The 27,760-nt window shown below is 35.2% G+C and overlaps 1 protein-coding gene across 1 annotated transcript; it reads right to left on the reverse strand.

Annotated features, from left to right (window-relative positions):
• Positions 1-25,732, reverse strand: LOC132557818 (large subunit GTPase 1 homolog). Its single transcript, XM_060222345.1, has 15 exons — positions 25,553-25,732; positions 24,637-24,763; positions 22,856-22,976; positions 21,892-21,978; positions 20,466-20,552; positions 17,945-18,088; positions 17,426-17,510; positions 16,688-17,149; positions 15,803-15,904; positions 7,457-7,600; positions 5,463-5,586; positions 5,172-5,251; positions 4,411-4,509; positions 2,092-2,139; positions 1-1,048 (listed from the first exon to the last, which is right to left on the reverse strand). Exons 1-15 carry the CDS (start codon positions 25,652-25,654, stop codon positions 824-826), a joined length of 2,037 nt encoding a protein of 678 aa, XP_060078328.1. The 5' UTR covers positions 25,655-25,732; the 3' UTR covers positions 1-823.
• Positions 25,733-27,760: the final 2,028 nt, after the last annotated feature.

The following is a 27,760-nucleotide window of genomic DNA, read 5'->3' on the forward strand; positions in this document are numbered from 1 at the left end:
CCACTCCTCTGTCCTCAGATGGATCAGCCACATCAATCATGCTTTCTATCAAATAGTGACAGAATCTGCTCTATTTCCCGCGATTGGACCAGTCTCTCCTGTCTCAGGAGGCAGAGACCAACTCCTTGGGCAAAACTGATTCACCTTCATACAAAAATGTTTCAGATCAAATTATTGTTTTTTGCGAAATTCAACCATTCCTGCAGGAGCAAAGGATTTTAGAAAATTGAAATTTCCCATTTTGCACCCTGCCACTCTTTACCAAGGGGCCAGAGACCTAGTGTTTCAGACCAAATTTGGGCATAATCTGATCAATAGTCCATGACCATTAGCAATTTGTAGAAAAAGTTAATGGATGGACATGCAATGAATATCTGCAGTATGGCATAAGCTTATCAGGTCTTTGGACCTGATGGACTTAAAATTACAACAGCAATAAACAACATTCATTTTTCACATTACACACTGTATGTTATCATTGTTAATTCTTTATCCACCAGGTCTTGGCACTCATTAAGGCTGCCACATAACACAAGGCCATCATCAGAAAGTTGATCATTAATTTAGATCGCAAAATAGAAGTAAATTTACTGACTACAAAACAAAAAATATATTTGAATTTAAAGTGTCAGAAATGGTCCAGTTTTAGAAAAAAATGGTACCAGCAATCTTACTACAGGTGTTTGACCCATCAACCCTACAAGACTGCCAAGTATAAATCTGTCTTCATCAGCCAGGTAAAAAGTAGATTACTATGTGAATGACTCGGACTGCCCAATCTTTTCAGCATCATTAATTACTCTCTCCATTTCAGTCTTTTGTTTTAGTATTTTCCCACATCATCAAGATGACTGAAGGTTTTACGTAGTTTCTCCTTTTTTCCTCTATTGTGATGTTTTTTCCATGGTTTTTCCACCACCAGAGTCTGCATGCTGCCATACGGAGAAGAGGTGCGACTCGACTCACCAGCTCCTACTTGTGTTAGACCTTCAATCCGTACATAGTTTCTCACAGTGCTGCTGCCTTTAGCATGAATCTTTGGTTCAGCCTGAAATTTTGATAAGCAAATCAATCAAATGTAAAAAGCAAAATTATAATAAAAATACGTTTCACCACTAAAACTTCCAGGATGCTTGAAAATGATCAATGAAAAATGGAAACCTAATTTATCAACCCCAATAACTTGTACAACAGTCCAGTAACACAATGTCTAATGACTTGGACGGCCTGTTTTTACAACACATCTGATAGTCCTGTAGTCTAAAACGATTTAATTACTAAAAGCTCTGTGTTTTGTGTGATGAAGTCACTACACTGCCACTCATTTTAAAGACTAAGCAGAAATTCCATATTTTAATAAAAAGATCAAGAGACAAAGTTATGACCTTTGATCTCACCATATATATGGTACAAAAATTGAACATCAATTTGTACATCAAAATCACAAAATTCAATAGTTACGGTATCCAGCATTATAATCTAATTTCTGGAGAAAAGTAAGATTATATAATTGTCAACATAACAGGAGAGTAGGGTGAACAATACTTACGACTTACTATGGTAAAAACAAAAATAAATATGGAAATGATAATATTGAGTGAAAATTCTAGAAACAATGTTATATTAATGTTTTGATGATATGTACAAAAAAAAATAAGATTAACTGTTTAAAAACTTGAGGACTGTAACTCTTTTAGATAAAGTCATGCAAATCAAACTCCTCAGGGAAATACAAGTTCCTGTCATGGAAATTAAGTTTACCAAGTTTGAAAGAAGCAAAATGTGGAAGGAGATCTTAGGACAATAAAGTTTTTGTGGACAACACAATAAAATTCTATGTCACAAATTAATGACAAGAGTAGAAAAATTAGAGTAATTTAAATGAAAAAAAAACATAAAATAAAACCAGTAAACTACAAGTTAATCTGATTTATTTTCAAATGAAATGATTTTTAGATATCTACAATATAAAGATTTGACTACTGATGTTGTCTGTTCTATAGATTACTATATTCCTCTGTACAACAACAAACTAGATGAAAAAATTCCATTTGAAAAACAAAAACCTGATTGCTGTGTTTATACACTTACTTTGGCAAAAAACTCCCTGTCCAGTCTGTTGGGAACTGACAGTGGTGTCTGAAAAGAAAATAAACTATATTCAGTGTAAAAGAATTTAGTACCGGAATCAAATTTATAACTGAAATGACAACAAAAGGTCCAAAGGTTCTACATTACTCACCTGGTATTCAATACTTTTCAAAATAAGTCCTTTTACATGACAGTGTTGGTAAATCAGAAACTATCTGAAGGGATTTCCATTTTTGACTCGTCACCTTGAACATGTGTCAAGGTGTAACTTTATTGGGCTTCGTCCCAGTAACTTACCAAGCAAATATCCTCATTCTAATTGATAAACTTTAAAGTCTATTCTTTTATCTGCCAGAAATTGAATGATGGTTTGGAAAATCTTCACACCTGTGGATAGGTCAAGGTAATTTCTGTTGTGCAAAATTTGTCAGGCTTTGTCCCAGAAACGTATTAGCCAAATATCATAAAACTAGGACTTTTGGCTACTCAAAAATTGTCATTTGAAGGTATTTACAAATGTGACCTTGAATAAGTGTCAAGGTCATTTTTTCACAAAGTATGTCAGGCTTTTTCCAAGGAGCCTTTCAGCCAAATATGGTTTAGGTTATTTAGATGTTGTTTCATTAAACAAGAGGCCCATTGGACCTGCATCGAATACCTGGTTTAGTTTGCTGAAATTGATCAATCGAAACTAAAGGCAAAATAACTTTCATCCATTTCCCTGTAACAGACTCTCCTCCAAAAGGAGATAAGATGTTTGTACCAAAAAGTTCACGTCACCAAGAATGTCTTCAATTGCAAGAGAAGAAGGATTTTAAAGAACTTGCTCTATTTACACTATCTGTCCACACCCCTCCTGCCCCAAACAGTTGGAACTCACTGTTAATACAAAATTGATCCCCATCTTCCAAGCATGTCTCAGATCATTTTGGAAAAGAATCAAAGTATTCCTACATACATGTAAAATGAATGATCTTAAAGAATTTGCCCTATTTCTGCTATTGGGCCCTACCCCTTCAACCCTAGGGGGCTGAGATCTACTATTTATAAAAAAATTATAAAAAAAATTTCACCCAAACATGCTTCAGGCCAAATGGGGATAGCACCCAGATATTACTACAGAAGAAGGATTTTAAAGAATTTGCTCTATTTCCTCAAAGGACAGACACCCTAGATTTATACAAAACTGAATTCTCTTCACCAAACGATGCTTCAAACCAAACATAAGTAAAATCCAATGATTCCTACAGAAGGAGTAGGACTTTGAAGAATTACTCTATTTCCCCCATTGGGTCTGGCCCTTTTGTCTTAAGGGGCCCTGGGACCCACCATTTATACAAAACTGATTCCTTTTCATCCACGAATGTTTTAGACCAAATATTTGCAAAATCCAAAGAGGGGTTCACACTCTCCATTTATACAAAACTGATTTCCCTTTCACCCAATCACACTTCAGGTTAATTTTTGGCTATTATTCTGAGATTTCTGAAGAACAAGACAAATTACAAAGAAATTCATTGATTTTCACTATAGGGCCCTGCACTTCCTGTCCCAGGAACCCAAGACCAACTGTTTATACAAATATGATTTCTCTTCACATAAGCATGCTGCAGACTAAATATTGTACAATATCCTGCATTTCAAGAAGAACATGATATATTTTAAAGAAACAAAAAAGATTTCTCCTTTGGACCCAACCCTCTGAACCCAGCAGGTGGTCAGACCCACTATTTACAAAAAAACTGATTTTCCACCACCCAAGCATGCTTCAGACCAAATCTGGACATTATTATGGATTTTCTGAATAACAAAATAGATTCTTAAAGAAATTGATAGACTTTCCCCATTGGGTCCGGTCCTTTAGCCCCAGGGGGGTCAATTAGGAGGTAACTTGAAATTAGAGAAAGAAGTAGAAGATTCCATATTGATTTGTAAAGTGGCACATCTAATTAGACAAGAGTGCATTACTAGTTGGGTTCATACTGGATTCGCATGTAGTCAATTTAATTTTTCATTATATATCAGACCTATTACAGCCATTAGGAATGGTCCATAAATTTCAAATGATACTTTGGGATGTCATGAAATAAAAATCACATCAATTCTTCATTTTACATTGATACCATGGTAACTACTACGTGTCTAATTGTTTTTGTGACTGTGTTGAATTTTTCATCAGGACTTATAGACTGACAATGTATTAGAAAGATTACTATATCTATCATTTGTCTGTATAGGAAAACCATTCTTAATATTTCCTTCTCTTGGACAGATTTAATAGTTTACAAACATGAATTATCAAAGTTAGATCTGTCTTACACTATCTGGGGCTCTTTTCGTTGCGATAAAGGTCGTGCGAGTCGGCTTGAATGTCTCAACATCTACATCTGGTGGAGGATTGCAGTAGAGAAGCTTTCCCTGTATACAAACAAGTAATGTCAAAAATGAACAAGACATTTAATTAAGCGTGATTTTAATTTATCTAGATATTTCAAAAAGCTAAATCTCATATTTTGAAGAATCATTTGACATTATTACAAAATACAACAATACCATTACCCTATGTCAAAGCACATATGATCCTAACTCTTTTTTATCAACACAAAATCCTTCTTGAGTAAAAAAAAACATTAATGTGAGTAGATCTTAGATAAAAACAATTAGTTTGTTTCATCATATCTTTTTTAAAATGTAAGAAATGTTTTATGCACTGCCTGGATATTTGGAATTTCCGTAGGTGTCTTGTGGCCTCAGACGTTATGTTAGAGCAAAAAATTGATATGTGTTAGTGTTTCTATAGCATATTATCTGTTGTAGACAGTAACTCACAATGTAACACACTATACTGTCATGTACTTTTGAATAAAAATTGGCCGCATGAATAAATTTTCAATCAGAGTCACACCTGTTCTCAATCTAAATGCCTCAATGTATTAAAGTGTTCACATAAATTTCTAATTAAGGTACATTTTCAGGTTTACATCAAGATAAGACACAGAATTTTCATGTTCTTGTGTTACACTCGGAATCATAATGGTCATAACCAACATTAGATCAGCAAGTTCCATCTGCTTACTTACATTGACAAAATCCTTCAGGATATATCTTGATGTTCTGGGACAGTCGGGGAGTCCATTGGCGGTCATGTAGCCTCGCATGTCTATTATAGAGATTAGGAAATGGTTGATTTTTTAAAACAGCAAATAGTTAGCACAAAATGAATTAGCAAGTTATATAAAGTAGTTTATACAATATATATATAGTGACATAATTGATGATCACATCAGTTAAATTCTGATAGATATTGATTGAGCAACTCTGCAAAAATCCTGAATCTACAGACCTGATAAAAAGCTAACAGAGGGACTTACATCCATAAACATTGAGGAGTTCTCCAGCTGTTGGACATCGGTTTGGGTCCTCCCCTTCTGCTGGTTCAGGCAGGTTAATGGAGTAGGTCTCTTCCAGTATTTGTTTTGGGATCAGTTGACAAACCTTGCTTTAGTCAAGGATATTGAATAATGTATTTCTCAACATGTTCATAAAACTGAACATTGATGTTTTAGGATTAGAATGTCAGATGAAAACACTGAAAATGACAGTCTCAATATGCCCATTTTTCTTAATACATTTTTGGAAACATTTTAAACAATGAAGCTCATTTTGAAATATTGTGATATCTGTTATCTCAACACCATAAAATATACAGATATAATTGGAGCATGTTTTGATGGTCATTTAAAGTAAAAACAAACTAGAGACTTCTGGCTAAGTCATCTTCGATCAGAAATAAAATATTCGTGACAAATCACCTTCCAATACATTTCACTTCTAATCACCTCTAATCATTAGAGAAACAACTTTATGCCATTCAGGGATATTACTTAGTTTCCCAATACAATGTACTTTTAGATTTCAGGATCCTCAGGATTTTAAAATAAGATTTGATGCTGCAGATACAAGATTCCATTCAATATTTGATTATTACAATTTTAAGAAAACTCCTTAAAATGTATACCATATTTCCCCTACAATATGCCCTAGGAAGCCTATATACTTCTGTTTTTTATTCAAAGAAATGGGGTGGGCTTATCACTGGATTACGAAAACATTTCTACTGCACTGTAATGTAATATTTGGGGTCAAAGTGAAAGATAAAACATCATTTATCAGAGTATACTGGTTCATACGATTAAGTTATTTATAAGATTTAAGAACAAAATGTTTGATCATTAAATTAATGCTGACTTGCAAGCTTTCAAAGCCAATTAAAAAGATTTCAAATTTCATATAAAATTGATAACTGTTTCATTTTAGCAAGCCTCTGGTGAGCTAGAAAATTAATGAAAAAATGTGCCTTCCCTTGTAATCTATGTAATTACGTATTACATGGATACAGTATACATACTATGTTATTCAGGACATGAGTTATCATTTTTCTTGCTAAATAAACCTGAAATTGCTTACCATTGAAGAAAAAAAAGTTGCTTGTTATTTTTAAGTTTCTACAGTACAACATGTCTTCCCTTCAGAAATATTAGCTCTACCTCACCTTAAATGTCTTTATTGTGGAATCATAAAGCATTTATCCTGTTTACATGATATCATTTGTTTGACCATCTCCTGGTGTCTAAATAGGTCATATTAAATGAGTTTATATGCAATGTCCACATATGACACTGGCTGTTGCAAAAAAGGTTAAACTTAGTGTTAAAAAAAACTAAAAAGACAAGATTTAAAAAAGAAAAAAAATTAATGTTCACAAATATGATACTGGCTGTTGCAAGGATGTTAAACCTTGCAAAAACAAATACAAATTATATGCTTAAACAATATTAAGGTATGAAAGTAATCACACATACAACAGCTATGTGCTTTAATCAGGATCACACACAATATTCAATTCATTCATGTAAAATTGATGAAACAAGTCTTCCATTTTTATATTTAATTAAACCTCTGGCAAGTTTGATAGAAATATGAGAAGAATTTCATAAATTTCATATGCTTATGGTAATGACTTCAAGATTATTTTATTCACATTTGCAAACTTAACTGAAAATAGCAATTTATTAGACTGATAAAGGATCTAATTTAGCAATACTGTTAAGGCTACCTTAAGTATCACTTTGGAGGCATCACAATTACATTAAACCCCATAAGGTCTTCACCCTGGAAACAACAGTAACATTTAGCCAGTCATAACTCTAGTTGGTCTTACAACATATATATGCATGTATAGGTAAATTCCTTACAATGGTCGCTGGGAAGTTCTGTTATATTGTCATCAATAATGATTTTAGGCCTAATGACTGATCTAACGAGATGTTTCATCACTCAGGGATGCTGACTTTCACAAGGATACAAGAGAGGTAGGAGGTACATGGTCACGCATCTGATCAATAGGCAGAATTCCATTTACCACTAATTCTGCCTTTGTAGAAACAAACGAAGGGAAGACAAGTCCTGGACAGTCACACAGCATTAGGTCAGAGTCCACATACAGCGTCTGTAATGATAAAATCATAGCATGTGATAGTCCTGGACAGTCACACAGCATTAGGTCAGAGTCCACATACAGCATCTGTAATAATAAAATCATGCATGTGTTAGTCCTGGACAGTCACACAGCATTAGGTCAGAGTCCACATACAGTGTCTGTAATGATAAAATCATAGCATGTGTAAGTCCTGGACAGTCACACAGCATTAAGTCAGAGTCCACATACAGTGTCTGTAATGATAAAATCATAGCATGTGGTAGTCCTGGACAGTCACACTGCATTAGGTCAGAGTCCACATACAGCGTCTGTAATGATAAAATCATAGCATGTGTAAGTCCTGGACAGTCACACAGCATTAGGTCAGAGTCCACATACAGTGTCTGTAATGACAAAATCATAGCATGTGTTAGTCCTGGACAGTCACACAGCATTAGGTCAGAGTCCACATACAGTGTCTGTAATGATAAAATCATAGCATGTGGTAGTCCTGGACAGTCACACAGCATTAGGTCAGAGTCCACATACAGTGTCTGTAATGACAAAATCATAGCATGTGTTAGTCCTGGACAGTCACACAGCATCAGGTCAGAGTCCACATACAGTGTCTGTAATGATAAAATCATAGCATGTGTTAGTCCTGGACAGTCACACAGCATTAGGTCAGAGTCCACATACAGTGTCTGTAATGATAAAATCATAGCATGTGGTAGTCCTGGACAGTCACACAGCATTAGGTCAGAGTCTTCATGCAGTGTCTGTAATGATAAAATCATAGCATGTGGTAGTCCTGGACAGTCACACAGCATTAGGTCAGAGTCCACATACAGTGTCTGTAATGATAAAATCATAGCATGTGGTAGTCCTGGACAGTCACACAGCATTAGGTCAGAGTCCACATACAGTGTCTGTAATGACAAAATCATAGCATGTGTTAGTCCTGGACAGTAACATAATGTTAGGTCAGAGTCCACATACAGTGTCTGTAACAATAAAATTATAGCATGTGTTAGTCCTGGACAGTCACACAGCATCAGGTCAGAGTCCACATACAGTGTCTGTAATGATAAAATCATAGCATGTGTTAGTACTGGACAGTCACACAGCATTAGGTCAGAGTCCACATACAGTGTCTGTAATGATAAAATTATAGCATGTGTTAGTCCTGGACAGTCACACAGCATTAGGTCAGAGTCCACATACAGTGTCTGTAACAATAAAATTATAGCATGTGTTAGTCCTGGACAGTCACACAGCATCAGGTCAGAGTCCACATACAGTGTCTGTAATGATAAAATCATAGCATGTGTTAGTACTGGACAGTCACACAGCATTAGGTCAGAGTCCACATACAGTGTCTGTAATGATAAAATCATAGCATGTGATAGTCCTGGACAGTCACACAGCATTAGGTCAGAGTCCACATACAGTGTCTGTAATGATAAAATCATAGCATGTGATAGTCCTGGACAGTCACACAGCATTAGGTCAGAGTCCACATACAGTGTCTGTAATGATAAAATCATAGCATGTGATAGTACTGGACAGTCACACAGCATCAGGTCAGAGTCCACATACAGTGTCTGTAATAATAAAATCATAGCATGTGATAGTCCTGGACAGTCACACTGCATCAGGTCAGAGTCCACATACAGTGTCTGTAATGATAAAATCATAGCATGTGTAAGTCCTGGACAGTCACATAATGTTAGGTCAGAGTCCACATACAGTGTCTGTAATGATAAAATCATGCATGTGTTAGTCCTGGACAGTCACACAGCATCAGGTCAGAGTCCACATACAGTGTCTGTAATAATAAAATCATAGCATGTGATAGTCCTGGACAGTCACACTGCATCAGGTCAGAGTCCACATACAGTGTCTGTAATGATAAAATCATAGCATGTGTTAGTCCTGGACAGTCACACTGCATTAGGTCAGAGTCCACATACAGTGTCTGTAATGATAAAATCATAGCATGTGATAGTCCTGGACAGTCACACAGCATTAGGTCAGAGTCCACATACAGTGTCTGTAATGACAAAATCATAGCATGTGTTAGTCCTGGACAGTCACACTGCATTAGGTCAGAGTCCACATACAGTGTCTGTAATGACAAAATCATAGCATGTGATAGTCCTGGACAGTCACATAATGTTAGGTCAGAGTCCACATACAGTGTCTGTAATGATAAAATCATAGCATGTGTTAGTCCTGGACAGTCACACAGCATTAGGTCAGAGTCCACATACAGTGTCTGTAATGATAAAATCATAGCATGTGGTAGTCCTGGACAGTCACACAGCATTAGGTCAGAGTCCACATACAGTGTCTGTAATGATAAAATCATAGCTTGTGATAGTACTGGACAGTCACATGATGTTAGGTCAGAGTCCACATACAGTGTCTGTAATGATAAAATCATAGCTTGTGATAGTACTGGACAGTCACATGATGTTAGGTCAGAGTCCACATACAGTGTCTGTAATGATAAAATCATAGCATGTGTTAGTCCTGGACAGTCACACAGCATTAGGTCAGAGTCGACATACAGTGTCTGTAATGATAAAATCATAGCATGTGTTAGTCCTGGACAGTCACACTGCATTAGGTCAGAGTCCACATACAGCGTCTGTAATGATAAAATCATAGCATGTGTTAGTCCTGGACAGTCACACAGCATTAGGTCAGAGTCGACATACAGTGTCTGTAATGATAAAATCATAGCATGTGTTAGTCCTGGACAGTCACACAGCATTAGTTCAGAGTCCACATACAGTGTCTGTAATGACAAAATCATAGCATGTGTTTTTTTTTATTAAATTTATATCTCTCCCAAGGAAAAAAAGAAAAGTGGGCCGGGATACACCATTTATACAGAAATTAGTCCCCTTCACACAGAAATACTTCAGACCAAATCTGGGCACTATCCAGTTATTTTAATAGGGAAAGTAAGATTTTGAAGAATTTGAACAATTTCCTCTTTTTGCCTCTGCTCCTAAGGCCCCTATGACCTGAGCACGAATCTTAATACAAACTTTGCTCCCCTAAACCCAAGAATACTTCTGACCAAATTTGATGATATCAAATATAATAAAGAAGGAGTAGAATCTTAAGGAATTTGCTCTATTTCCCAAAAAGGGTCCTGCCCCCACCACACTAGGGGCCAGAATTCACTGTTCATACACATCTAATTCTGATTTATCCGAGAATATTTAAATACTTATCTAGATTTATTTTACTGGACATTTACACACGTTTAGGTCAGAGTCCACAAACATTGTCTGTTATTACAACAAAACACTCAATAGGCCATAATAGTCATCATACTATAACGACACGTCATTGATATAATAACAGAAGTGGTTGTGGGAATGTTCATTTGTTTTTCAAGATAAAGATCATAATGGCAAGCAGTAAAACTCTTAGCAAGGTCCATCTCAGGGTCATTTGAAGTAAGTAGGATCTGAATTCAACTGGTGAAACATCGCCACCAATTTCCAGCTCAATGGTACCAGACAAACTAGATTTTTGCTAAACATGTTCTTTTCTATGTAGACATACCTTTTCTTACTGCTAATCTGGTAACAAATACCTGAAAGTGCAACTTATTTCCTGACCAACAGTTGCCTCCCGTGTTTGTATCTGGCATGTTAGTAGAAGCACATGCAAGTTTTAGGACTTCGGAAAGCGTGTCCCAGTCATTACTCAGCATATTATACCATTATAAGTAAGCAAAACAATTTGTAAACATTTTAATTCTCAACAATAATTCCAATAAACACCTTATCTTAACTTCTGTAGTTTATCTCAAAATTCTTTGTTAATTTGTTATTTCACAACAACATATGTCAATTATCACAAATGACCTAACCGAGACCTTGTTTTCTTCTAGAGGAACATTCGCACTTGCATAGCCTGTTTTAGAATTGTTTACAACATTTTGTTACAGAAGTTACTGAACCATGAACATTTCTAATCATTTTAATGTATGCATTCATCTGGTTTTGAACAATGAGATGAATATTTTATTAGGTAGAGTCAGACTGGACCATAAAGTTCCTGTTTAGGAAATTTTATGTACATAATCATTGAGGCGTGACCTTATATAAGGACAGTCAAGTAAATCATGTGAGACTTCAATCAATAATGCTAATAATGCATACCAAAGTCAATGAAATAGTAGGTAAAACAACCCAAGTGTGATGACAGTGTCAGGTGTGAAAGAAAAAAAGGAAAAAAATCAGAATGCTCTCCTGTCCACCAGTACCAGGTGTGATACGTAAAATGTGTGATTCTGGTTGGTCTCCTAAACTTTTTTAAATTACCTGTATATGACAAGATGGATCAGTTCCTCAGTAAAAGTGTTACATTTTTAATGATATGTCGAGGTATTTGATACACTCTTTATTAGGCCATTCTAAAAAGCTTACAACAACAAATTGAAGCATTACCACACAAAGACAAGGTGACTTTAAAACTGCCTTTTTGTGTCCTTTGAACACAACATGTTTGTTACATGTACCACTGTCAGCTGACACGTACACATAAAATTTTATCATGGAAATGCCTTGGTGGGGAGTACATTTAATCAATATAATTAAAACCTAATTGTTTGTGTAATACAGAGTCAGTGGGTTGTGTTAATTTGGTAATCGCCAGCATCTAGATAAGCTTTCCCACAGGATGCCCTATCTCTTGTGATCACCAATCAAATGATGACTGATTATTTTTCAATTTCCCCATTGCCTTCTAGCTAGGGACAGATATGTTGCCACTTCCCCCAACCCCAACATCACACATGTAACAATAGATTGTATGAACAGTATCATCAATATTAACACATATACTCAAGGGATAAATAAACACAGGGTTAAACTTTGAAGATGATTCTAGGCAAGACGTCAAGTATAATGTTCAATATTTCTTTAGTAAGAATGAAGATTAATCCATACAGAACAAACTTCAAAATCAACAATTTGTATCTTATAAGTGACTTAGGAGTAATTGATGAGAATAGAAAGAGAAATCTGTAATCTGAAATCGAAATGGACTGATTGTGGCAGTGGGCTAGTCAATACCAGGTACCGGTATGTTCCCCATTGGCTCTCTCCACAGCCCTGATTCTCCTAGGCATGGAGTTAATGAGTGAGTTTATCCTCCTCATTGGAATGTTGGCCCATTCTTCCAAGAGAGCTACTCTCAGTTTGGCCAGAGTAACAGGGGCTGGCGGCAGTTAAATTACCCGCTACCACAATCAATGGTGATTTAATTCCATGTAAGATTCCTACCCACATTATCACTAATCCACCCCAAAAAATATCTGTCTCTGATACACAGCAGTCAGCAAATCGTTTTCCATAACGTCAGTATACTCGACCGTCTGCTTGAAACAGGGTGAACCAGGACTTATCAGTAAACAAGACCCCTTTCCACTGTCTCAATAGGGATATACTGGGGGCATGTGCGTCACCCAAGTGATACGACACTGGCGACAAGCAGTTGTAAGGGGAAGACCTACAAACAGGTAACATGCCTACAGACCAACTTCCCACCATTGTTTCCTTACAGTTTTCTCATGGACAGGATGATGACGAGTATCTATGAAGAGCAGTAAGGTGCCGATTGAGCAAATGTGTGAGATGTATAAACCTGTCCTGACGCTGTGACGTTCATGCGGACGCCCAGACCTAGGCCTGTCAGCAGCCCACCCTGTTTCCTTTAGACGTATAACAAGGCATTCTATAGCACAAATATGGACACGAAAATGTTTGGCAACCTGTATTTGCCTTTGACCTTGCATAATCATCGCAATGGCCTGACCCCTCTGAACTTCCGTCAGCCGTGTCATTGATTAATGCTATCAGAAATTAATCAAAATATCGGAAAGTAATGTGTCTCTATGAAGACTACCTAATGGTATGACGAGCAGTTTAACTCCATTTCACAACACTGCTGTGCACAAAATTTTCCTGTTTCATGCTTTCCCAGGAGGACAGGGTCAAGCAATTAAATAATGCAACATTTGATACAGGACAACGCGCACTGTAACATAGAGAGTTGCTTGACAGATTCTCATTTTTTTTTAACAACACATTTGCAAGATATTGCAAATAATGTCACCCTGCATTTCTTTATCATTGCAGTATATTTCAAGGGTCATTTGTGATATATGACCATATATGAGAAAACTACTTAAACAAAAACTTGTTGTATGGGCAAGGAGAAAGATAAGAATTTGGATGGTCAGACAGCATAACTCTCATGCTGACCAGCCAAATTCTTACATAAAGGTTGAGATATCAAAACCCATGGAACAGACCCATTTCATAAACAATTCTATTATCTACTACAGACTACCCCTGTTCAAGCAAGGGAAATGGCTTCCACTTATTACTAAGCGTGAAGGGAGACAGAATACAAAAGGGGCTGTGGTGTGTTTTCTGTGTGTATCAATTACATGGGAGACTTTACCTCTGTCAACAGAAACAGCAAAATACCTATGTGAGCATGCACGATCAAACCCCAAACTAATATATTTAATTATCAGCTGCTTTGTAGATCATACCTTTCTAGTTCTCAGGAAGTGCTAACAATCTAGTAACAATTTCACTGACAGAACAGAGATATCTTAAAAAACATCAAAATCCCATAACAAATTATGAAATCAGATCAAAGAGAGACAACTCCATGATCGAAGTGTGAAAGACCAAATTGCATACCTTTCAAATAAACGTATATGCATGTGTACAGTTTGTATCCGATATACAGGATTCTGAGTATCAAACGTTTCATCACTGCCAGATATAGAAAGGATACAACAAACTCACAAGAAAGGGTTTTTAAATTGTAACAACAAAAATCCAGCACAATTTGTTTTCTTATTAGAAATGCGAAAATAACCAGCTCAATTCCCATTCCTAGCAATCATCATTTAATGTGAATCATCACTAACAATTCACACAGATTTGTTTGTCCAGTCAGGTGTGATAGGGGATATGTATTCTGATTTCTATACATACATTTGTATTTGTACAAGGAAGCCAGTTTTTCAACAATCCATTCACTTTTGCTGGTGGAGTCTAAAAATTCTGAACATGTGTGTACACTTTCTGTCAACTCCATAGGAATTGGTTACGGAATGATGACAATTACAGCTGTTGTTGGATTATACTATACAGTCATCATCTCTTGGACACTTTACTATTTTGGGATGTCATTTTCCTTCACACTGTAAAATTGAGTCAATTTTGCAATTCGAGCAACGCCCCTTGTCACAAGTGCTCTAATAACCTACAAAACAGCTGTAAGATGCAGTTAAACTTATTGTTTGGTTCCACGTTATCTAATGCAAAATTGATATTAAAATGTGTAATTCACTTAAACTGTCCTCTTCTCCCATGTTCTTGACATTGTTATCAGATATATGAACATTATGAAATTGATTGAATCATGGGGCTAGTCAGAAGGTGTCTATTTAAACTTTGACTTTTGTTTTGGTCACTTTAGATTTTCCTCAGTTTTGCCTCTTAGGCCTCAAAATTCCAGTGTCCATTTAAAATTTAAACAAAATTCCACAGATTGCAGTATTTAAAGTCCAGACTTGATATTTTTGAAATTACAATAAAAAACCACAGGGAGTAGTGTAAAAGGAGCCGGTCAGTATGGCAGTGTTGAATTTTATTTTGGCTCCGTTGCAATTGGTAGAGGTGTGGATTATCAGAACAGAGGAACGTGCATTTTCCTGTTCTATTACACTAATATAGTTAAGTAATGGAGGTTCATAAATTCAAATTATTTCCTATTCCCAGGGCTTGACAATAACACAAACTTCAGCCCAGGTGAGCTAAAAGCAGAACTGTCCACAGCAGAGCAGCTTATAAGTCTATGATACACCTTATTTGTATCAAGACGCTAAAAACATGCTGATACTTATAATGTAATTAAGCTTGAGTACAACACAACTTCTTAATTTTGCTTTTTCTAATACTGCATTTTTTTTTCTAATTCAGAATTTTTCATATTATGTAGCTATTCTAATGAAACTTTTTTGAAATGATAACATATATAATTACATCCAACACAACTCCATATTCTACAAGCAAAAAATCATAACCTAACAATCTATGCTATCATATGGACATGAACATAAAATTATATTCTAAATTAATGCATGCATTCCATTAAGAACAAATGTCTCCAAATTCTAACCTGAAAATGTTTTGTCCTTCCTGGAGTAGCAGACACAGGAACCTTCTTACTTCTCAGGATAGCATTGATGCTAGAACTCTTTCCAACATTGGGATAACCAACCTGTCGGCCAAGACCAGAGAAAACAGTCTTAATCACGAATTCAGAAGTAAATCAAATAATTATGTTTCACCAGTGAAAATTCTGAAATCTGCTCTGCAATGACTACTCTAAGGCTAGGATGGGGGCTGTCAAAGCAAGGACTGGGCTAATTACAGGACAAGTTAGTATTTGCTTAATGCTTTACAAAACTACGAAAGACATGGGTGGACATAAATATTTGTCTTATTGCTATAGACGGTATTCATCATTCTGGGCAATATAAAGATTAAACAACATCTACAATACAACTGATTGTGTTATTACAGTGTTTAACATCCTCACAACAGTAATTAGATAGTAAGGTAGATAGCAACATTCAGTATTCTAGTATCACTTTCCTGATGAAAACTGAGAGGTGTGGGATCACCTGACCATGACAGTCTTCTCTATGTAACCTAGTTACCTCCCTTACTAATATCACCTGGGCGCTTCAGTCAGGACCAACACCAGTGATTAAGATCAATTACAAAGATGGTGTCATACATTGTTATATAATAATGAAGGTTTAATATTTTGACATTTGTCCAATGCTAATTGTAGATGTTGTGAGTTTCCTTCGCAGAATCAAATAATCATCAACATGAAATTCATATAAACTATTTAATTTGTAAATCTAAATACATAATAAAATAAACAAAACATGTATTCCTATTTAAATTTGTGTATTTTAATGTTTTACACTTATTGTGAATGCTGAACATTTACTGTGAACATTTAAAACTTTAATTTTCAAAACAAAATTACCATTCCAATAGTTGTTTGTCCTTCCTGGCACTTTTTCCCTGTATGCAGAGATCTGAACATTTCCAGTAACTCTAATCCATTCAGAATTTTACCTCCACTTTCTGGATATGTTAAGAATTCCATATCTTCACCTACCCCACCTATAGCACCATCCTGTGTATTGTCTGCAGCCTGTTCACTGTCTGTTGTAGCTCTATCAGTGTTGAGCTGTGTTTGGGAAGTTTTACTGTCATTATCACCAGTAACTGTATCTATATCCTTTTCTGTTTCAACCAATACATGTTCTTTCTGCATGTTCTCGTCACTCACAACACAATCTGCTTGTAGTCTGTCCGTCATTTCATTACCTACTTCATTTCTTTGCTTATCATTATCATTTATATCCTCGTCTTCATAATCATCACTGTCATCAACTTCTTCTTCCAATTCATCCATTACACTTTTACCTTCCTCTTCTTTCTCCTTAACATAGAACAACAGCCATCTTTCAATCAATCCCAACACAAACCATGCAAATCTAGTTATAAAAAGAAACCTGCCAAGGAAATCTGAGAGAAATCCATTCACTACTTCAATGAATGGTAAAAGCTGTAATTGTTTAAGGATAGTTGAGTCACCAACAAATTGTGATTTCAACAGATCTGATGTTGGTTGTCTGATTAATATCAACAAAAGAAAATTCATAAAGAAATATAGAAGCTCAGATTCTCTTTACAAAGTCTATATCTCCTATCTGACCTCATTTTGTCGTGCTGTCTCCTCCAGAGCTGACCAGAATGCCACTTCAACTCCTCTTTCTTTGAAATACTTGAACCACAAGTCTCTGAAAAGCAAATATTAGTTTTGTATAACAGATTGCGATTTGAGGGAAATACATCACAATGATATGTAATTCTACATACAACTGGGGAAACAAATTCCTATTGATAAATTTTATTCCATACATCATTATAAAAAGTTATAGAAACTACTCACTCCTACAGTTACTGAAGTACATGTCCACATACCACATACAGCCATAATTTGTTCAATTTGTATAACTGATTTACTCTGTAAGGTTATGGCTCCATCACTAAATTCATTTTCATCATTTGAGTTTTAAAAATGGTGAGGAATTTCACATTGAAAAGTTTACGGCCTTGCTGTATCATGGATATTTCATCAACAACTTCAAATTTGGCTAAATACCTTAAATGTTAGAATGTTTTTTAATTATTTTTGTTTTTGTTTCATTTTCAGTATAATCACTTTTCTGACCTTTGTAATGCAGTGAGGTAGTCTGCCTTGTTAATAAGGATTAAACTTCTCTTGCTTGGATCTACCTCCTGGACATAAGCTTCTAGATCTTCACAACGAAATAACAGCGGGTTTCTGGCATCTACAATCTGTACCACCAAATCACTACAACAGAGTATACAAAATTAATATCTACATAATCATATGCAAAGATACTAGACAGTAGTTCAACACTTACATATAATAATAACACTATTATCATGTAGTATTATTTAAACGTATATATTGAAGTTCAATGTTTCCCAGAACTCTCCATAAAATTGGCACTCCTCTCTGCTAAATACCAACCACCAGAACTTTCTTCTCTTAACATTCCAGTGGTTCTCTGACATAAAGTAGTTGGACTCTCACGTGATATAACAAACAATGTTGACCAATCATTGTGTTTCTTTTTGTACTCAAAGTCCTATAAGTAAACTCAAAGTCATGTAAGTAAACTCAAAGTCATGTAAGTAAACTCAAAGTCATGTCAGTAAACTCAAAGTCATGTAAGTAAACTCAAAGTCATGTAAGTAAACTCAAAGTCATGTAAGTAAACTCAAAGTCATGTAAGTAAACTCAAAGTCATGTCAGTAAACTCAAAGTCATGTAAGTAAACTCAAAGTCATGTAAGTAAACCCAAAGTCATGTAAGTAAACCCAAAGTCATGTAAGTAAACTCAAAGCCATGTAAGTAAACTCAAAGCCATGTCAGTAAACTCAAAGTCATGTAAGTAAACCCAAAGTCATGTCAGTAAACTCAAAGTCATGTAAGTAAACCCAAAGTCATGTAAGTAAACTCAAAGTCATGTAAGTAAACCCAAAGTCATGTAAGTAAACTCAAAGTCATGTAAGTAAACTCAAAGCCATGTCAGTAAACCCAAAGTCATGTAAGTAAACCCAAAGTCATGTAAGTAAACTCAAAGTCATGTCAGTAAACTCAAAGTCATGTAAGTAAACCCAAAGTCATGTAAGTAAACTCAAAGTCATGTAAGTAAACCCAAAGTCATGTCAGTAAACCCAAAGTCATGTAAGTAAACTCAAAGTCATGTAAGTAAACTCAAAGTCATGTCAGTAAACTCAAAGTCATGTCAGTAAACTCAAAGTAAACTCAAAGTCATGTCAGTAAACCCAAAGTCATGTAAGTAAACTCAAAGTCATGTAAGTAAACCCAAAGTCATGTCAGTAAATCCAAAGTCATGTCAGTAAACTCAAAGTAAACTCAAAGTCATGTCAGTAAACTCAAAGTCATGTAAGTAAACTCAAAGTCATGTAAGTAAGCTCAAAGTCATGTAAGTAAACTCAAAGTAAACTCAAAGCCATGTCAGTAAACTCAAAGTCATGTAAGTAAACTCAATGTCATGTAAGTAAACACAAAGTCATGTCAGTAAACTCAAAGTCATGTCAGTAAACCCAAAGTCATGTCAGTAAACTCAAAGTCATGTAAGTAAACCCAAAGTCATGTAAGTAAACTCAAAGTCATGTAAGTAAACTCAAAGTCATGTCAGTAAACTCAAAGTCATGTAAGTAAACCCAAAGTCATGTAAGTAAACTCAAAGTCATGTAAGTAAACCCAAAGTCATGTAAGTAAATCCAAAGTCATGTCAGTAAACTCAAAGTAAACTCAAAGCCATGTCAGTAAATCCAAAGTCATGTAAGTAAATCCAAAGTCATGTAAGTAAACACAAAGTCATGTAAGTAAACACAAAGTCATGTAAGTAAACTCAAAGTAAACTCAAAGTCATGTCAGTAAACCCAAAGTCATGTAAGTAAACTCAAAGTAAACTCAAAGCCATGTAAGTAAACTCAAAGCCATGTAAGTAAACACAAAGTCATGTAAGTAAACTCAAAGTCATGTCAGTAAACTCAAAGTAAACTCAAAGTCATGTAAGTAAACTCAAAGTCATGTAAGTAAACTCCAAGTCATGTAAGTAAACTCAAAGTAAACTCAAAGTCATGTAAGTAAACTCAAAGTCATGTAAGTAAACTCAATGTCATGTAAGTAAACTCAAAGTCATGTAAGTAAGCTCAATGTCATGTAAGTAAACTCAAAGTCATGTAAGTAAACACAAAGTCATGTAAGTAAACTCAAAGTCATGTAAGTAAACTCAATGTCATGTAAGTAAACTCAAAGTCATGTAAGTAAGCTCAATGTCATGTAAGTAAACTCAAAGTCATGTAAGTAAACACAAAGTCATGTAAGTAAACTCAAAGTCATGTAAGTAAACTCAATGTCATGTAAGTAAACACAAAGTCATGTCAGTAAACTCAAAGTAAACTCAAAGTCATGTAAGTAAATCACAGTCTCACTGTGTATCTTTATTTGCCAATTCCTAAACATACTAAAAAAGTGAATAAAAATCAAACTATTGAATGTCAAAGTGTAATGAAACTCTGCTGAAAACTCTCGCCATCTGAAAGATCATAGCACAAAAACAACTGGAAACTCATGTTTGCATATAGTGTGTAATACTGGGTTAACTTTACCAGCAATTAACTATTACCTTCTTTCAATAACCCTCCAAAGCTGCCGCCAGAAGTCAAGATTTTTCTCATATGGCGTAAGTTCTATACCTTCCACTTCTTGTAGGCTGAAAGTCACATGACATGCATGGTTAATCAACAAAAGTGGGAAACAGACAACAGCTACAGCATGACCAAACTTCTTTTATAAAAAAGAATTACTTTTAAACATCAATAAGAACTGTCACATCAACATAATAAATTTCTAAAAATGTGAAATATTTTAAGTTGAACTTGATCCTTGTGGCAGTAAATCTTATTTAAAGACTATCACATTCATGCAATTTGTAAGCATGTGTATGAAAGATGAAAATATTTTAAAATTCATACCCAAAATGTATCAACGTCAATAAATCATATTTCATTGAAAAACAATGTGAACCCATACCCCAAGTATGGAGTTCTAGTGACAAGTAGTGTAGACAATTGAGCCTAGAAATGATAGTGGGAGGAGGGGCAAAAGGGGTGACTACAGTCTCTCAAAGCAAATAAAGTTAACATGTGGTAACTCAAATCAGAGCTTTCCATAGCCTTAAAAAAATAAGAATACTCAGACTTTTTATGGACAACCATTCAGTTTTATTGTCTTGCCAAATAATCAAATGTGTTCAACTCGAATTGTATATATAATAAATAGTCTTACCTACTTGATGTTAAAAAGAATCAAATACCTTGTCAAATAATATAAGTTTCAAATCACATCAATTCATAGTCATCAAACTTTCTGAAACCAGTTTTTAACAAGAGCAACATTTTATTCTTTCCTCGATACTCCAGGGGTTATGGTCACTTTTGCTCTCTGCAACCCTGGAGCATGTCATGGCATATTTGAAGGCACAAGCAAAGTAACAGTTTCAGGAGAAACGAGACCCATCGTTTATACAAATTTGATTCACCAAACAGTGCTTCAGACCAAATCAGAGCATAATCTTACCATTCATACCGGAGGAGTAGGATTTTATAGAATTTGCTCTATTTCCCATGTTGGGCCCCATCCCTCTCGCCCCAGGGCATTTTGGGGCCCCATCCCTCTCGCCCCTGGGCATTTTGGGGCCCCATCCCTCTCGCCCCAGGGCATTTTGGGCCAGGTGAGCTAAAAACCTGACCAATGACATCCTGATATGCTCCTTTTGAAGGTACAAAGGAGAGGCACCTAACTTCAAAGCCATTCCAATATACCATTATATGACCTTCAGGTTCATTCTATTTACATCAAAGGATCAAACTAGTCTTGTCCACAATGTGTCGCACAGGGAACCTTCAATTTTGCCATGACATGTTCCAGTCCAGGGGTGCAGAGAGGGAAAAAGATTGAAATCCCTGGAGCATTTAGGACCCATTTTACTTTTGATTCAAAATGTTCTTGATATGTTTTTTTTTTGTAATTCCTAAAATTCATTACTGTACCTTGCTAATGTCCTTCTCCACTCTAGGAATGCATCTTTTTCCTGGCGATCCAACTCTTCCGGTGTTGTGGTGCTGTTCCACGCAGGTCTTAAAACAGAAAAACCAAAGTATTGCCAAGAAGAAATATTAAGTTAAATGTGGAGCATTTTACAGAAATGATTTTAAAACAAGGAGTTAATATTCCTTATATCTTTCTGTTGTGAGTTGTTTCTTCAATAATTTTGTCAAATATAAAATTTCAAGCATGTTTGCTTGTAAACAAGAACTTTTCTGTGCACCAAAGACAATAGTATCCAGGATGTTTTCATAGTGTCAATCTGAGTAGCATGATGATAACATTCAAAAGACAAATTTCTACAGTAATGATAGTTCATCAGAATTCACTGCATAGCAAGAAATCCCAGTCAGATCCACCATTGCTTAGTCTTCATTTGGTCTTTTCAAGTTGGATCATTTCTCTTTTCATTCTGTCCTTTGTTCTAAGTTTTCATTGTAAGAAATTTGAAAATTTCAACAGAAAGAGCAATAACATTAGTCAAATACTACATGGTTGCCTGTCAGCCATTTTGTTTTTTTTATCAGTCCCAAAATCAAAAGGGCACAATTCGAGATCAAGGAAACCTACTATGCAATATGAGAAACATCCCTCCAATACTTCTCCAGAAATAGTGATCACAAACTTTCAATTTCAAAATGCAAGATGGCAACCTGTCAGCCATTTCGTTTCTCAAATTAGTCACAAAACCAAAAAACAGACTACGGACAAAGGGGAATTTGAGAAAGATTCTGACAGTACATCATGGAGAAATAGTGATAACAAGAACTGTTTACGGAGAGACAACCAGGCACTGATGAATGGCAACTACAATAATTGTATGTTTGAATCAGAAACAAAGAAACCATGACAAATGTATGCATTTAATTCCTGTTTTCTGTGATATTGATGATAATAATTATTGTTTACCTTCTTGGGATTTTGAGCACATTTCTATGTTTCTGTTGTAATTCGTCAACTTCTAGTTGCTGTTCTGTCGTTAATAATCCTGAATGTTTGTTCTTATCTACAAATGTTATATTCAGCTTCTCTGAAATCAAGTAAAAAAAGTTATTTATAAAATCACTATTGTACCAAGTTTGAAAGGATACTGTTACAGTACTTCATACATATCAAACACATCATGCAATAAGAAAACTAGGGTGAAATAAGCAAGAGATATCAGAGGGATCTTGGTGCCCACCATTGTTTGATCTTTATTTGTTCTTTAAAAGTTTTTCCTTTTTTCCTCCTCTCTCTGTTATTGCTTTCAATTATATGAAATTTCAACATTCCTCTGAAGATATAGCAAAAACAAACTTTCATTGTTGAACTCCAAGATGGCCACCTGCCATCCATTTGGTCCAAAATCAGACAACCATAACTAGGGATCATGGTGAACCTACATATGAAATTCGAGAGAGATCCATTTGTTCCTTCGCAAGAAATAGTAATAAAAAACTTTCATTGTGAAAATCCAAGATAGCAACCTGTTGCCTGCTGGCCATGTAATTTTTCTGATCAGTTTCAATATCAAATGGGCACAACTAGGGACCAAGGGAAACCTATATATGAAATCTAAGAAACATCTATTCAGTTATTTTCAAGAAATAGCAATGAAAGAATTGTTTATTGATGGACAGACCATGGACAAAGGGCCATTTGAATAGCCCACCATCTGATAATAATCAGTTTTACATCTTTTTATATTATAATGACAAACTCCTTAACAGATACTGCATTACATGAATGTATGCAGAGGCTTGCAAATATTTAGATTTGTTGGGTTAAATTGGTTACAGTAATTAACATGCATGGTTTATTTACTAAGAACATGACACAAGAAGGAAATTCTCTAAGATCGCTAATCCTGAGTGAAAAATGAAACTTTCTAATTAATTTTCAAAACACTGAGCCATTGTGATCAAGGTTTGTTAGATGCATATTGCGTTATCTGTTGCCACTACATTAAACATCAACAATAGTGGCCACTACAGTCAAGGAAAGGTGTTGTTTATATTCCTGTGCAGCTTATATCAGGATGAAATAAAATAAAAAAAATCAATAAAAACTGGATCTGCGACTTATAACCCATTAAATATGGCATATCATACTTGTTCAATCAATAGTTTTATCAAACTTATAACTAAGTGGTGATTAGTTAGAGTTGAATGCTGACAATCTTTGCCAACTTTAATAAAGAGAGTAATATATATCGTTCTGCAAATAGGTAAATTTCAAGTATTCCAACATTCATCGAAATGAAATGCACAAGAAAGCCAAAAGCTAAGCATTGAAAGGGTTTTGGCCACATTTTCAGCTTTAAGTAAATTCTGTTACATATAATCCAAATAGCTTTACCACCAATATGTCACTGCTGAAATAAGCCACCATACCTAATCTTAGGCAGTTTAATATCATTGTTATGCATACATGTCAAACTTAATGAGATGAATGGTCACATGCTACATGTGATGTCAAAGTGTTGATTGGCCATGTCTAATATACAAACAGTAGTAAAGACAGACATTTCACATAAAATCAGGATTTTTTGCTATATCCTTGATTGACAGTGAAACATTTTACTTTAACTAAATGCTACGTATCATTCATTACAAACCTGAGCAAACTGCTGGATAGAAGAATATTTGGTGAACTATTGAAGTAATAACATCTGAAAAAGTGGATGAAAAATAACAAATCCAAATTACCTGCAGTGAACTCTGTTCCAGCAAGTTCTGCTGTGCTGAGGAAATCCTCTAGGTTACTCTGTTCTGTGACAGACTGGAGATTAAGACGACCCCAATCATACCCATCTTGAAGCTCACTAGTATGTAGCTAGAAAACAAAAACACATATAAATATGATGTCTGATAATGGAATCTTCATGTGATCAAGACAATTCCTAGTTTTAGTTTAGACCCACACAAAGTAATAAACAAATTAAATGGACTCCCTAAAACTTAACTACTGAATGTTACTTATCATGAACTTTTCTTCCCAAAGTAACATGTTGGGTACGACCACGGTTATGCACCATGTTTTGTATTGCAGGCAGGTAACTCTTATCAATGCACAGGACAGTTAGTCTGTTATGCACAAATATAATAGGCTGTATCTGGAAGGAACAAACCCTACTAAACAGATTCTTTCCTTTAATAACTAAATTGACCAATTAATGTGTAGCTTTTCAAACAAAAAGAAACGAGTTGTCTCTCATTAATCATTGACTTCATCCAGTGTTGTAATATTTTTCATTTCCTTTAATCAAGTTACTGAAACTCAATTATTTTTTATCTAGATTGTTAACATCTTCAAATTAGACTGCTCTTGTAGCTCACGTCTACTGTTGCGAGTTCAACAGATGCTTGTGGACACGAATGTGATTTTTTATTATTAAATATGGTAAGTTAATGGAGAATAAACCATTTTAAAACGCTATCATTATTCCAATTCACAAACACATGTGGCGAGTCCAGCATGTAAGCGGACCAGTTTATATATGCGTCGACTACCTCCTGCATTAGAAGCTACCTAAGGTCTATATGGTAGAGTTTATCATAATGCTTGTAAGGATATATATATATGGTAGCAGTATGGTCTATGGAGTGTAAAATGAAATCTTACAAAGTTTTCTCGATCGGTCCCTCGGGATACAGTTTTGCGTTTACCAAATCTATCGCTGATTAGACTCTTTCCCAGATTCCCTGCTTGTTTCTTCTTTCCCATTTCAAGGCCGTCAGTGTATTTCCACCAAGTACACCAAGGCTCTCATGTCATCAGCAGCTACTTGTCTACACCAACACGTGAATTTCACAATAATGTCAAGGTTATGCAAATGCTTCCGTACTTCATAATCATATATATTAAAAAGAAGCGTTTGACCGACCATACCCCTTCTTGTTCTTAACAAGCGTCGAGTCGGAATATTGTCCGGCCGGATTTTTTTAATTTAGATTTATCGATGTAAATAAAATCGTGAGAGAGGTGTGACGTTTAGTTTAATCTGGAACTCTCTTTTCAGTGGATCGCCGTGGCCGCTTTAATGATGTACATCGTCCCAACAGTACTTGAAATTAGTGTCAGTAGTGATGTTCAACATTAACGATTAAGCAGGTATATATAAAGGAAAAAGAAAATGCCAGATTGCTGCCTTATACATGTATACAATGTAGGGCCGGGGTGGTTTGGGAATTCGTGTCAAGTCCCTTAAAATGCTCTGACACTATCTGGTCACCCCTTTAGTCTCTATTTTGATGGCAGACAAGAGCCCGACAATATATATATATTTTGTACTGCGATACAATTTTATATGGAGTGCGAATTTTCTGAAAATTCAAATCTTTTATCTTTTTGTACTGTAGACTATGTTCTATGTATTATGTGAAAAAAATATGAAAAATCGTTATTTCGTATCATATTTGGTACATTAACAGTAGATAACGTTGGCAAAACAACGTTTACTTTCACATATGTAGGCTACCCACAACTGACATCTGCCGGAAGAATGACTAAAATTTTAAGATTTTTTTAGTATGTGATACACATGGTACGAATTGTTATAAGGAGTTTCATATGGAATTAAGTGCCTTTTGTTCTGTGGTATACTTTTACCTATCTTTCTGTATCACTGATGATACCAATATATACGTCAAAAATGTATTCCTTTGCAGCGTTACACTTTTTCACAGTTTTTCTGTCATCAGTGATGCAATAAGTAAATAAGTAATACTATATATCTAAAAAGTGTAGAGCTGTAGAAAAATTGTAAAAGGACAGGAAATGACCCTGCATAGTAAATCTCTAATTACAACGTCAAAACAAGATGCGAGTTTCGTTAATCAGATGAAAACAGAGTTAATTAGAATTGTGAGTATCGGGGCTCGCCTTGGGTTCATTAAAGAGCTGAGAAAACATCGGTAAATTTTCGATATTCCTGTTGTATTTATAAACTTCCGGATCATGGCCGTCATGTTTCTCAAATACATATATAATCTTAAAGTATAAAACGGCACAGTTTTTTATCGTGAGATGTTGTATCAAATTGAATATGTATCATTGTCACATTTGGATCCGATCATGTAATGTGCATAAGCGTGATACATACACAAACAAACAAAGCATATCTCGGTTAATACATGTACTAATTTTTTTTCTGAAATAATTCATCAATATATCTACATTCCGGTTCTCCTTACTCAAATGTGACGATGTTTCTGGAGGTTTGTGTAGTATACTGTATTTCTGGAGGTTTGTGTAGAATACTGTATTTCTGGAGGTTTGTGTATTAAATTATGTATCTGGAGGTTTGTGTAGTATAATATGTTTCTGGAGGTTTGTGTAGTATACTATGTTTCTGGAGGTTTGTGTAGTATAATATGTTTCTGGAGGTTTGTGTAGTATACTGTATTTCTGGGTGTGTGTGTAGTATACTATGTTTCTGGAGGGTTGTGTAGTATACTATGTTTCTGGGTGTGTGTGTAGTATACTATGTTTTTGGAGGTTTGTGTAGTATACTATGTTTCTGGAGGGTTGTGTAGTATACTATGTTTCTGGAGGTTTGTGTAGTATACTATGTTTCTGGAGGTTTGTGTAGTATACTATGTTTCTGGAGGTTTGTGTAGTATACTGTATTTCTGGAGGTTTGTGTAGTATAATATGTTTCTGGAGGTTTGTGTAGTATACTATGTTTCTGGAGGTTTGTGTAGTATAATATGTTTCTGGAGGTTTGTGTAGTATACTATGTTTCTGGAGGTTTGTGTAGTATACTATGTTTCTGGAGGTTTGTGTAGTATACTATGTTTCTGGAGGTTTGTGTAGTATACTATGTTTCTG

The sequence above is a fragment of the Ylistrum balloti genome, unplaced genomic scaffold (genome assembly GCF_031769215.1).
Source record: "Ylistrum balloti isolate Yb309-2 unplaced genomic scaffold, AGI_CSIRO_Ybal_v1 Utg370728, whole genome shotgun sequence".
In the NCBI taxonomy this organism is placed as follows: Eukaryota; Metazoa; Mollusca; class Bivalvia; order Pectinida; family Pectinidae; genus Ylistrum; species Ylistrum balloti.

What these genes read in the sequence shown, in the direction of transcription:
- LOC132557818 (XM_060222345.1), bottom strand. Translation starts at nt 25,654, where the DNA reads ATGGGAAAGAAGAAACAAGCAGGGAATCTGGGAAAGAGTCTAATCAGC. An exon ending in GGACCGATCGAGAAAACTTT is followed by an intron (nt 24,764 to 25,552) that starts GTAAGATTTCAT and finishes TTTGTTTTCTAG; the next exon opens with CTACATACTAGTGAGCTTCA. An exon ending in TCCTGAAGGATTTTGTCAAT is followed by an intron (nt 4,510 to 5,171) that starts GTAAGTAAGCAG and finishes GTTTGTATACAG; the next exon opens with GGAAAGCTTCTCTACTGCAA.